At 36.8% G+C, this 13,389-nt stretch overlaps 1 protein-coding gene and 1 non-coding gene across 2 annotated transcripts; one reads left to right on the forward strand and one right to left on the reverse strand.

Moving 5' to 3' along the window:
* The first annotated feature begins 871 nt into the window (after window positions 1–871).
* trnal-uag lies at window positions 872–953 on the forward strand. The gene has a single exon. It is a non-coding gene; the product is annotated as a tRNA-Leu (tRNA).
* Window positions 954–2,094: 1,141 nt separating this feature from the next.
* Window positions 2,095–11,784, reverse strand: LOC102230408 (putative short-chain dehydrogenase/reductase family 42E member 2). The gene is made up of 12 exons (XM_023349466.1): window positions 11,745–11,784; window positions 10,999–11,446; window positions 9,761–9,856; window positions 7,339–7,396; window positions 7,023–7,141; window positions 6,853–6,928; window positions 5,571–5,653; window positions 4,304–4,441; window positions 4,142–4,207; window positions 3,948–4,011; window positions 3,783–3,856; window positions 2,095–2,677 (listed from the first exon to the last, which is right to left on the reverse strand). The coding sequence occupies exons 2-12, from the start codon at window positions 11,443–11,445 to the stop codon at window positions 2,435–2,437; spliced, it is 1,464 nt and encodes a 487-aa protein (XP_023205234.1). The 5' UTR covers window position 11,446; window positions 11,745–11,784; the 3' UTR covers window positions 2,095–2,434.
* Between the last annotated feature and the right edge of the window lie 1,605 nt (window positions 11,785–13,389).

The raw sequence follows: 13,389 nt of genomic DNA on the forward strand, positions 1-13,389 counted from the left end.
GTTTGCTGGAGTCCCAAAGCCTTAGAAATGGCTGCATAACCCTTTCCAGACAAATAAATGACTCTGTTTCTGCTTCATGTGGTTGATTTCTTGATTTTTCAGGCAGACATGGGCGTGGTTACTCAAACAACTAAAAATGTGCTTAATGACTGTTAATTAATGATTAAAAAAGGACACATATGCCAGTATCTGGTTAGTGTTTCTAAAAAAGAAAATTTATGAAATTGGATCTGTCTGTTAATTTGAAAAATATAGTTTTCTTTTAGATCTGCTTGGTAGTCGTTTAATGTTTTTGCTTTATGTGCTTATTGTTCAGTTGCCAAAATTAGCATGCGACTAGAAGGTGAAATATTTTAAGTAGTAATTAAGCTATATGTCAAAGTAGTCATCATTTGAAATATCTGTTTTTTCATATTAAATCGTTTGTTTTGTATGGAAGTATGGAAGCCGTTTTGATGTAGAACTGTTTTGAAAATTAAACTGTAGAGCTATAGTTATCCCTTTAGCTTAGCAAAGATGGGTGACAGAAAGTAACTACTGTTTCTACATTATTGTGCCACCCTACGCTGAATCAACCACATTTCTGCACGCCTGATGATATATTTGTTACTCCAACTCAGCGCAGATTCCTCACATTCCTCATCCTTGAATTTCCTGGACCTTAGTTCCTTATGAACAAAAAGAGCCTGTGTACACCGCCTTAAAAGGAAGTAAAGTAAGCTAACATCCATTTTAATTAAACCATTTTAATTAAACCGTACTATGTAAGTTTATGTAACTTTAGTCAAAAATGAAAACCTCCCTGCACTGGACTCAAGGTTCTGCCCTTTCTACTGTTATCTAAGATGGTTTTCACAGCTCGAGCAGTCAAGGTAGCGTGGCCGAGTGGTCTAAGGCGCTGGATTTAGGCTCCAGTCATTTCGATGGCGTGGGTTCGAATCCCACCGCTGCCAAGAAGCTTTTTTTCCCCCGTTAATATCCATTTTACTTGAAAGTGTAACTATAACTAGTACGATGATGTCTATTAAGCATGTTAAGCATAAAAGCTCTGCTGACTTCGATAAATTCCTTATTATTAGCTACAGTATATTGGCTATTAAAATGATTAGAAGTGCATCAGCGCTCTCTGGTGGTTATATTTAGAATAGCAGTAGAAATTTTAAAGACCTCTTCTGAGTCAATGAATATTTCTTTTATGCTTTTAAACAACTTTGGCTGCGTAGATGCATATAGCAGACGATTTGACAAGACTGTGTATTTTGGTAATATTTTCTTCATTATTTTAATTTAAAGTCTTCTGTAAACCATGTTTGAACTAAAAACGGCAATCTCTGTCAGTTATTTATTGTGGTATTAACTCCAATTCAAAATACATAAATAAGCTATTATTTTAATTTGATTTTGATTGTTCTTTTCATTCCCTTTTGTTGAAACCCTTTCAGAATTTGACATTTTATGCTAATGTTTTTTATTGTTTTCAATATAATCCAATTCGCTTGCATTTTTTTCTACTTTTGATTCAATTGTATGCATGTTTGTGCTTTTTCATGTCTTATTTTATAGCTAGCTTTCAGTAGGTTTCTTTGTAGTCAGTTTTAAAGGTTACCTTAGTATTTAGCATAATTACTAATTTGCTAAGGTTGCTTTAAAAGATTATGATTGTGTTCAAAATAAATAAATAAATATGCATTTAGCGGAAAAAAACTTTTGTATTTTTTTTACAAAATAAAGCAGAAAGAGGGGAAAATATGGAGGCATTTTATTCACTAAATATAGAATTTAAAAAGATCTAATTACAGAATGTTCACAGCTATTTTCTACATGGTGAGAACTGAATTTTGAAAGGATAATCAGGAAAGAACTTGGAAATAAAACATATGTTTCTATGACAATCTTTAAAAGGGTGTCTTTTGGAGATGTAGCAAAAAATGCAAGCAAGCCCAAGAGTTAAGATTTTTTTCTTTAAATAGAAATAAATTATTTAAATTGTGAATATCTTCATTACTTTTATTAGTAACAGAAAATGTTTGATTTTAACATCCATTAAACATTTCATTCATTATAATTACTTTATTTCTAAAAGTGTACAAAATAACAACCTCTGTAGTAAATAGCAGTCACGAAAGAATGTTATCATACAAACTGGAAGCATGCTTCAATAAATGACAATTAATCACATAGACCAAAAATTAAACTAAGCTATTAAATTCATAAATATAAATCTCCTTTAATACTTTCAAGCTTACATAATTTTAAAAGAAAAGGACATTTTTCTAAACCTACATTCAACAAATTAAGTCTTATTTGAAGAGGAGAAAAAGAAAAAAGGACTCTTGATGAGTTGAACTCTGCACAAGTGAGAGAAGAGTTGAAATTTGTTGCAACAACTAGTTTTGAAAGCCTCTCCATCCGACATTGCAACAACTATTTAACTCTAACTGAGGATGCCATAGATTATGAGTAGCACCAGGCAGAGTCCCATCAGCAGCAGCAGAACGCCTCTTTCAGCCAACTGCCTGACGGAGGGGAGGGATAAAGAAATTGGGGTGTCACGACTTTGTCGGATCTTGAGGTAATGCTCCACGGAGTCCGCCAGGCTGTACGGCTGTGGGCAGTAACCCAGTTCTTGACGGGCCTTGTCGATTTTGAAGGTGTGGCTCACTGTGATGTTTCGGACCTGCAAGAGAAGATGGAACCCTCAGAAATCATTTCAAGAATCTCCTGAAGCATTTGCAGGTAAAAGTAATCTCATTCTAATTTCTATCATGTTGAAGAAAAGTAACCCGCAGAATTATGCTGCCACTATCATGTCATCCATGTGAAGTCCAGACAGAGAAGGGGAGTTTTTCTAGTTTTGCGTCTTCATAACTGGCTTTTTTCTATTCTCAAAAGCTCACACCTTTTACAGAATATCAACATAAGGCTTTGTCTGTATGACTCATGCACAGTTAATCCATGTGATCTTGTATAAGACATAGTACAGCCAAGTAGTAAAGGACTACAGAGTCTGGATTAACACAGACTTACTACAAATACTTTGATTTGGCATGTGAAGTTTCTTCATGTGATTAAAGAATTACAGACACAAAAAAATTTAAATATAAAACTCTACATGGCACACTGGCAACAGCCACTCCACTGATGTCACTTCCTGTTATCAGCATGTCAAAACTTTCTGCTTTGACCTCACAGCACTTTATGTTTTATTCACGGGGCAACCATCGATCCGAGTGGCCTGCAGCCGCAGTCTGACAGAATGAGTGCCAGGTAAAGTTCAGCTTTGGTTTCGGCTTCATGACACATTTATGAAGACCCGACGGGCCAGCAACCAAGAATCTTCAGGACTCACAGTGAAGGCCTCCAGACGATTATTCAGCCTCACAGCAGCCACAGGAGGACTTTACAGTGAGTCCCATGGAGGACTCACTATTATTACTTAGTGATATTAGACAAAAGTGCTGCTTGGTTTAAAAAATAATCAATACAGTCAACTTTCCTCAAGCATTACGACAGGAAATATTTCTTACGTGGGAGGAAAGAAATCAAAACCAGGTAAAAACTGGCTTTGCTACGTCTTGATAGTGAGTCAATTAGTGTGTGATCTTACTACAGGAGTCTCAGCATTTTATTTAAATGACTGTGACGTCCATTTCTCAGCCAATTTTTTCTACTAGCATTTTTTGTATTTAGGGCTAGAAGCACAGCCTTTCCTTCTCTCTGACTTCTCCTAAGTCAAATAGAAACCCTAGAAAAGCAGAAAAAATAGAAAGAAGTGGGCTTACCTCACTCCTGGTAAAAAGCAGAGGCACCTGGATCACCGGACTCAGAATCACATGTAAATACTCCACCAGAATCGCTTCAAAAGAGGACAGTCAGAGAGTCAGAGGTAAATCTTCACATTTGAATGAAAATGTCTAAAAAAAAAAAAAAGAGGAGTGGTGAGCTACCCGCTGAATAGACAAGAGAAACTGGGAGGGTTATTGATGGTCTGCTGTAGCCCAGTTTTTCAAACTGTGAAGATTAAAAAAAAAAAATCACCTTAGACTAAACTCTCAAATAAATTGCGTTTGTGTGTCATCACAAGTCCTTATAGGTTCACTTCACAATAATGGATAAAGTTAACCCACAGATTTTGACTCACCAAAGGTGTCAGCCACTCAAACAGATTGACTGAAAGACCATCATTAATAAAATATGCCTGCCCGCTCTGCAAAATGGCAGAAACATTTTTCAAAGGACATGTAAGTAACTCAAACTGAGGCAGAGATGAAAGTATGTGTGGAACTTTGTCTTTACTACTCACAGCGATGCAGCCTTTCTTCTTTGTGAGAGCCTCAGCTGCAAGCTTGTGGGCCAGGACCAGATTATTTACGTGGACCCAGTTCATCCTGGCTGCTGAGTCTCCAAACCTGAAGCTGAACAAGCGCCGCTCTACGTTCATCTGACACAAAGAACAAGAAATAGGCAGCTTCAGATCCAGTTTTCACCAGATACATGTGACATAGTACAAGTTATAAAATGTGCCTACCAGTGTTATATTCAAATCAATTAGATTTTTAAAAGCAAGACAAAATCAAGAACACATAATTATTGTGGATGTAATTTAGGTATGCCAGAAAAGAAATCTCACAATTTACAACCTTGTATTTTCTATTAAAACGCACTTAATGTCAGCAACAAATTTTTGCCTTGAATCACAATTTCTTTTCGTTTTTTAGCACAACAGACTTCAACGTTTATACATTTTGCTACATTTAAAATATATATATATGTAGCAAACCAAAGGTACAGAAGCTATCTAACTTTATGCTGTTTCACTCTTAGATTAGATTTTGTTTTAAAAATCTCTTTTAGCTTTTGTGTAAGTAGTTAAGCAACAGCATTTTATGAACATTTTATCCAATGAGCACAGAGATTTGTGTCTCTTCTGTTAAAAAGAAAGTTAAGCTATACATAGATGTTCTAAAATATCTGTTTTAATAGGTGTTTTCCACAATAAAAATGATTCAGGACACATATTAGCCAATGATTAAGTGTTTACATTTTGATCAAATAGTTAGTTTGCAAAAGTAATTTATATTATTGGTCAACCTCTACCAAAATAAATAAATAAATAAATACTACTATCACTATTAGTAGTTGTGGTAGTATGGATGTAATTCATTTGGTTAATTATAAGTTGATTAGAATGTAAATAATTTGCTGTTATGTCTTTGTAGCTGTCAAACCAAAATAATTTCTATGTTCATTAAGAGGTACCAAAGAAAACCAAACTGCACAACAACTTTATTGGCTAAGTTCTAGCAGATTTAACGCTGTATAGCACAAATTCTTTGCCAAGGTTGCTACAATTATACATCACTTGCAGAAAATTAAAAGTTGTGATCTCGGCCAAACGCTAAATCCCTTACTACATCCAAACCTCCAACGACTGCTACCATGCAGGGGGGAAAGAAACTAGAAGAAAAGGCATCGTAACTGGATGCCTGGAGAGCTCCATCAATAATGTAAACTCTTCTAACAGGAGTGTGTGCTGCCACGGCGGCCCCCAGACATGGCTGTTTGCTCACCATCACTCTGTGAAGATGTCTCCTTTCTCCAGGTCCATAGATGCCACACGGCCGCAGGACGCAGGTCTCCAGTTTCCCTCCACCTTTGGAAATAAGAGCAGGAATGAATATGCAAGTTTTTTGGGGGGATCAAACTAAACAAAACTCATACATCCAATGTAAGGAAATATGTCAACAAAGACTTGGTTTCAATCATTTGACTGCTCTGCAATGATGGATTGTCGAGACTCATGCAAATAATACAAAACATACAAACAAAAAAAGGGCTTAGGGCTGGGGCAGGTTTTTATGCAAGGTATCATTCTGAAAGTCAAATAAGCGTAACATCTACAAGAACAACACTATAGCGTGAAAGCGTGAGAGCAGAGCAGCTACAGTGAGGTAAGAATGTAAATGTGCTTTGTTACATCCCCCTGCTGCTGAGGTGACTTAATGCCAGTGGAAAAAACGTCCTCTGATAGCAGATACACGCACATTAAGCTGCAGTATATAACGTGACACCTGCATGCTTTATGCTTAATTAAATGTATAGGAAAATGATCAGTCATAGTGAGTTGGCTTAAACTGAGGAATGGAATAAGAATCTATACAGCATACATATAAGGCACAATTCCTCACAAAAGTTTAGAGGAAATGTTTTTGAGTTTCCTCGACAAACTAAAGTAAAACAAACTTTAATTCATTTTACTTTAGTTTTTTGTGATAGACCAGCCCAAAGTATAGTATGCATATATATTCAACACCTTTTCATTGGTTTCCTGCGTAAAAAAATATCCAGTACAGCCAATTGCCTTTACAAGTCACATCATCAGTGAGCATAATCCACCTGTCAGTCATTGTAAACACAGCCGTTCTTTGAAGAACTCAGGAGTTTCACAGAAAAACTGCAGGAAAGTTGTAGAGAGGTTTAAAGTAGGATTACTTCATAAAATAATATATCAAGCACCGGACATCTAGAGCATTATTTGAAAATGGCAAGTTTTTTCTTTCATATAATTTCTCCACTTCATGATTATGCACCATTTTGTGTTGGTCTAACACATAGGATCAAAGAACAATTTCAAATTTGTTGCAAATTCATAAAATGTTCAGATAAATACATTTTACAAATGACTGTCTTAAGAGATTGGCATCAAGTGGCTGCTTCTGCACACAATGAGTTGAACTTCCCTCTCAGTTCTGACACCTGATCATACAAGACTGTTTGCATTCTCCCATAGGTGCAACCTGTTTCTATAAATCTGCGCTCAGGTTGTCAGTTCTCTCACTGATATTTCTGCACCTTTCACTGAGGACCCGTTGGCCGAGAGGACCATCCGCTCTGCCACTGCTTTAGTTCTGGAGTAGTGGTCGATGTGCTGGGGAAAAAAAACACACAGATTCCTTACATGTCCTGGTGTCTAAAAATACAGTATATGTGCAAGATTAAAGATGTGTTTGACTACTGTTTACCAAATCACTGGGTACATATGGCACTGAAGCCTCATCCCCATCCACAATTGGTTTCCCAGCAAACACCACGTTGATGGTGCTGGTGTAGACCAGTCTGGGGATTCCTCTCTCTTTACACACTGACATAAAGCAGATCACACCACAAAGCAAAGTTATACACCTGTGACAAATGACAGCTGGTAAAGGTTACTTCTTCACACGACAGTACAAAATTACACTCAACTATGTAGACACCGGTTGTAGGAAACACTAGCACATATTTTAAGCATGAGACAGAAGTTAGTGCAGCACTTGTCGTCGAGGAACAATATCTCACCATTTATGACATTATTGGTTCCTCCAACGTTGACTGATTCCACCTGCTCCTTCCTCAGCTGGGTTTCAGAGAAACAGTAAAAAAAAACAAAAAAACTATGTCACGTTTCTTAAAAGAGGTTGTGTGAAAAAGCTAAGTACACTCTTACTGCTTCTATAAGATTTGAATGGGAAAGTACTTGTCTTAAGCTGCAAATCTGATTAACTGATACTCATAGGAGCAGTATTAAAAGTATGCATATAGGCGAGTGTTAACACAATACAAAGATGGAAAAGCATCAGCAACAACTTTAAAGAAGTAATTATTGCTTTAAATCAATCTGGAAAAGGTAATTCTTAAATTAATTGAAGTATTTTATTCTACATCTATTCAAAGATGAGAAACCTTTCTGGTAATCTTTACAAGGGGTAGAGGTTTCAGCAAATCACAACAAAGTTAAAAGTGAACTATGAGTCACAAGTCAAATACTGCAGGTCCCACTCACCATATTAAGTTTGTAAAAAATGAAAAGGTAATGATTTGTTGAGAGGTTTGTCATATTCTAAAAAGAATACGTTTAAAAAGTTACACTTCCAAGCTGAGCATAAAATACATAATAGTAGCTATTAACCACGGTGGAGGTGAGATGATGATTTGGGCTTCTTGCACAGCTACAGGATCCTAACTTAGTCATAGAGTTGACCTTAAAAATTACACTATCATAGTCAAATCTCAGGCCATATCTCAGGCAGCATGAACACGATCTCAAACACAGCAACAAATCTCCTTTAAAGTGGTTAAAAAAAACTATAGAATCAAGGTGGATCAATAAACTATTTAAAATACAGATCTCAACTTGATTAAAATGTTGAGTTGGTACATTAAAAGGGCTCTGCTAAAGGAACACATCAAGTTTATGTACGTTACACTGACATAATAAACATAACCTGTTTAAAGGCCTCTGTTTCTAGTCCAGATCAGAAACTATATGGTGATCGGATTGTGTGGCATTACAAGCTTTCTCATGAAAGAATGTAACAAAGAGAAACGTTAAATCTATTGCAAATTTAATGAATTTAAGAACATGGTGCAAAACTAGAGGTGTACTTTGTAGTAAAATTTTTGAATTCAAGAAGTACCAGAGTATTTTAATTCCAAATGAAGTTCATCTGAATAGACTTTGTCTCTTGCAAAAGTCTCCAAAGCACAAACGTCAGTGAATTATGTTAGAATATTATGTGACAAACCAAAACAAAGAATTACATAACTGCATGGTTTATGCAGTCTGGTATGTGCTGATGCTTTTACATTCCCCTGTATTTACTCCATTCATTTTCCATCTACTCTGATGAGCTTTCCTGTCCCAACACCATAATGCTGCCACTTCATGAGGAGTGCTGATATTGGGATTTACATTGGATTTTTAAATTGAGCCAAGAAGGTCAATTTGATCTCATCTAATCAGAGCAACCTCTTCCACTTGTTTGTTGTTTCTCCTGTTTGTTTTTTTTATGGTTTTCTTTCAACAAGGTCAATTGCAACTCTTCCATATTTTGGAAGAGTTGTCCTATCAACAAAGTCTTATCAACAAATTCTTCCACCCGAGGTTTGGAACGCTGCAGTTCCACCAGAGTTTTCATTTTTGTTACATTTTGCCAGCTGATAAACCTCTGATGCTGCCACAGTATAGCTGCTTTTCTACTGAGGTGAAATCAGGTGATTTCTTCAGAATCACTGAATTTTATTTGGGGGTGTCGGATTACAGGGACTAATAACAAATGCTACATTTTTAAGATTTTATCCATAATAATTGTCAAAAACCATGACTTAATAATTTGCTTTCAATTCTCAGTTTTGCACTTTGTGTTGGTCTGTCACATCACATTCCAACAAAACAAACTGAAAAAGTAATAAAGTTCAAGGCTTGTGAGCATCTTGAAATGGATGTATTCAATCACAAACAGATAACTTTTCAGTGAGGAATGAACTCACGTGTTCTTCAAGTATCGCAAGTCACACTTGACACATCACTTCACAATGACTCCAACAGGAATTCAGACCACATACTTTACTGTAAGAGCAGGGTTTTGTTTTTTATGATGGACTCAAATCAAGACTTCCTTGTGAGTTTTTAAACCAAAATCATCAGTCCTTTTAATTATTACTACTTCACAGTGACCTTAGCTTATAACTCCCAAAGGCTTCACTCAGCTGAACAATTTTATTGTTTAAGAAGTCGTTTTATGACTAATCCACCGAGAGCATCGTAGCAGTATGTACTGACGGGTACAGAGGCAAACACCCTGTCATTCAGGTTGGAGGACTTTTTCGGTGCAAGGAGAACGTGTTAACAATTTAGAGGCTTGTCTGGCTGCTGTGGGTTTCAGGGACATTCAGTATGGCCAACTCTAGCTCATATTTAAATAGGGAAGAGGAAGATCACCTGCTCTGGTCCAGACATGCCATAAGATGCTGTGTGAAATATGCAGTCCACTCCTTCACACACTTTGTGTAGGGAGGAATAGTCCCGAATGTCGCTCTGAAAGAAACAGCGAAAAAGGTTGAGGTTATTTTTTTTGCAAAAAGGGGGTAGTGTCTGCTGCATGTGTAATTAAAAAAACCCCAACACAACAAACATTTAAAAATATTTTTTTGTCAAGTGAAAACCTGCGAACAGCGGTGCGCAGGTGAAACCTGATTCATGTCTCCTCCCTCTGTGACCCAGCAGACAGCTGGTGCTTTGAAACAGATCGCTCACCTGCGTCTCCAGCCAGCACACTGACCTGACGCACACGCAGTTACACTAGAGCTCAACTTCACAGCTAACAGCTGAGTGAGCTGTACTGTTTGGCTGCAAGAGAGCAAATACTACAAACCGAATACGAACCAAACTAAATCATCTCAGCGAATAAACTAATTAATTCAAGGAAACATGTCCTTGCAAAGTAATAACAATAATGAAGAAAAAAATTAATTAGGAAGAACAATGCACACTATATAAATAAATAAATAAATAAATAAATAAATAAATAAATAAATAAATAAATAATAAACTGAATAAACAAAAAAACTAAATAAAAATTATATTCTATGTTTGAATGTAAGAAAAAATAACAAATGAATAAACTATTATATATATATATAAATATATATATACACAGATATAGATCTCTATCTATCTATCTATCTATCTATCTATCTATCTATCTATCTATCTATCTATCTATCTATATATATATATATATATATATATATATAGATAGATATAGATATATATCTATATCTATATATATAGAGATATAGATATATATCTATATCTCTATATATATCTATATCTATATCTATATATATATATATATATATATATATATATATATATATATATATATATATGGACCTTCATTGAATTACATTAGTGATGAAAACATTCAACTTGAGGGTAATAAATTAATCATTCATTATATTATGTGATGATAGTTCAAAAGAAACACCAGCCTCCCCTATTTCACCACTCCAAAAAAGTCATATTTCCCAGTACAGCACATTAATGAGAGCCAAAAAATAAAATTTAATTAACACTATAAGTGCAGAATATTTCTATTGGTGGAAAACCTGTAAGAAGAAAGGCATGATAGCGGGAAAAAACAGAAGGATTGGGGTTTCTTCCCCGGTGAGAATTACCTGAAGGAAGATCGCTCCATCAGGAATATCCCAGAGAGGCTTGTTGACATCCAGAAGGATCACAGTCATCCCCTCACTGGCCAGCTCTTTCCCCAGCCTGAAGCCGAAATATCCCCCTCCTCCTGTCACCAACACCTTCCCTTTGCAGCTGTCCCAGGCTGCTGTTCCCACCTCCTGTGCCAGTCTTGAAGCAGCACAGTTAAGGCTGTTGCAGGTGCCTGCCGTGGCCCCGCTGACCCTGTGGCGGAGGGCCAGCGTGGCCCCAGAGGAAGCAACCAAGGATGGATCGCTCAAGCACGGCTTGTGAGGGAGGTTTGAGTGGTTGAGTGTGTGATGCCCACAGGACTGCAGGCGAAGCAGCGGGGCGCCGTGGCAGGGCAGCTGCTTCATCTGGCACATGGAGGCCCCACTGTCACCCATGCTGGGGCTGTACAGGTCAATAGACATCCTGATGGAGGGAACAGGGAAAGTACTGAGGGGTAGCCAAATCTTTGAGTTATTTGTTTGAAATGTACCTTCAGTTAGCTGAATGTGACAAGTTTAAACTGCCCTAGCTGTTTCACACATGTTATTATTAGATGCTTTGTATATCATTAATTTTAAAGTAAATACAAAAAGCTTAAATTTCCACATAATAATGAACATTTTACAAGAACTTCTCCTGTTAAATTACTCCAAATGTCTGCTACTTTTTCCCAAAAAATTATCTTAAGCTGCTGGGAAACTTTTCTCATGAATTGACTCACCTTATTGCGTTCCTCCTCGCCTCACATCCATACCTGTGCCTGTCAGCTGTCTTATGAAGAAATTCCAGCTCTGCCGTATCTGTGGGCCCTCCAAACACTCCACCCTTCAGCCCGCCCATCAGCCACCTGAAGCATCTCCTACCGTAATGTCTGGATGTAGCGTGCAGGGAGAATCCTTGCTGTAAAAGCAGTGCCTCTTCTTTCATTTAATAACACGGGCCAACATTTAAATAGAATGTCATATATTAGATGTTTGATGCGTGTTAAATAACAGAAAAAAGGATTTTGTGTGCATAACTTTTTTTTCCCGATTCATATCAAATTTTGAGTAAAACTCTGGAGTTGGCTTTATAAAGTGCAATTAAAAGTGTGTCTTCTTAAAGGGAGCACCAGGAGCTCTGATAACAACAAACTTGTTTATCGTCTAAGCGACATTGTCAGTAATTACCGTATATTCCGGACTATGGAGTGCACCTCAATATAAGCCACACCTACAAATTTTTTTAAAGAAATTGGAAGCATACATATAAATTGCTGATATCTCCGCCGATCGGTTTTCAATAAATCTGCTATTAAGGATGAAGCCTTGCATCTCCAACGCCGAACCATGGGCTCGTTCACGCCGAGCTCCCTCCTGTACTGCCAGACCGATAGCCTTCAATTTAAAAGCGGCATCTTTTTCTTCGTGTGGTTTCCATGATGAGGGGGTATGAGTTTGAAGAATTTTCTCCGTTGCGCCTGCTGCTACCATGTGCTTGTTCTAAATGAAAATTAGTGCTTTCTTAAAATATATCCAATTTTGACTTCCAATGATTCACTTCCTGCTAAAGAGCCCTTTGGTGGTTGAAGAAAAATCCACAGAAAAGCCGCACCGGGCTATAAGCCGCACGGTTCAAAGCGTGGGGGGAAAAGTACCGGCTTATAGTCCGAAAAATACGGTATCATAATTTCAGAACATCAAATAGGAGGCCAGCTGGAAAAGTCTGCCAATGTTCTGTAAAAATCAGTCACTTTAACTCATTATAACTTTACGGCTTTTGTATCAGAACTGACATTCTCTGATACGAAGAGGAACTGATTAAAAATGTGACATGCACTACTGAGACAAAACAGCTGATATAATGCTTTAAATGGACTGCTAATAATTTTTTATTCTTATTAGAGTCATCGAAAATTCAGAGATTTTTCTATTTTGAGCTCAGAAATCTTTTACTCCTTTTACCTAAAGAGTTAAAGAGGACATGTCCAAACATAAAAGTTTCGCTCTATTTCACAAGTTCTTCTTTTGTCAAAGGTTTCTTACCTTTGTCAAAAGAAAGCTCCTTCACAGGAAAGCTGGTGCAGACACTGCAGGAAACTGTGATAAATTTAGAAAATCTTGTATGATTTTCCTTTGAAGTTACAAATATGTACCACTTTTTGTCAGTCTATTACAAAAAATACATTCAAATAAATCAGGGTTTTGTGAAAAAATGCAAGGGCTATTCATAATTTTACAATGCACGATGATCAAGTGCCCTTAAAAAAGCCAAAAGAAACTGTGATGATTTAAAGGGCTTGTGTTAACTTTATCTACCATAGAGTAGACAATGTTACAGAGTATCTACATTTGGAAAAATAAAAAATATGGCAAGCAAAGAAAACC

The sequence above is a fragment of the Xiphophorus maculatus genome, chromosome 16 (assembly GCF_002775205.1).
Source record: "Xiphophorus maculatus strain JP 163 A chromosome 16, X_maculatus-5.0-male, whole genome shotgun sequence".
Lineage (NCBI taxonomy): Eukaryota > Metazoa > Chordata > Actinopteri > Cyprinodontiformes > Poeciliidae > Xiphophorus > Xiphophorus maculatus.

Excerpts from the sequence above, each read along its gene's own strand:
- LOC102230408 (XM_023349466.1), bottom strand. The coding sequence starts at position 11,445 with ATGTCTATTGACCTGTACAGCCCCAGCATGGGTGACAGTGGGGCCTCC. Across the intron at positions 4,012-4,141 it reads TTGAGTGGCTGACACCTTTG|TTTGAAAAACTGGGCTACAG; the intron begins GTGAGTCAAAAT and ends TAATCTTCACAG. Across the intron at positions 2,678-3,782 it reads TGCTTTTTACCAGGAGTGAG|GTCCGAAACATCACAGTGAG; the intron begins GTAAGCCCACTT and ends CTTCTCTTGCAG.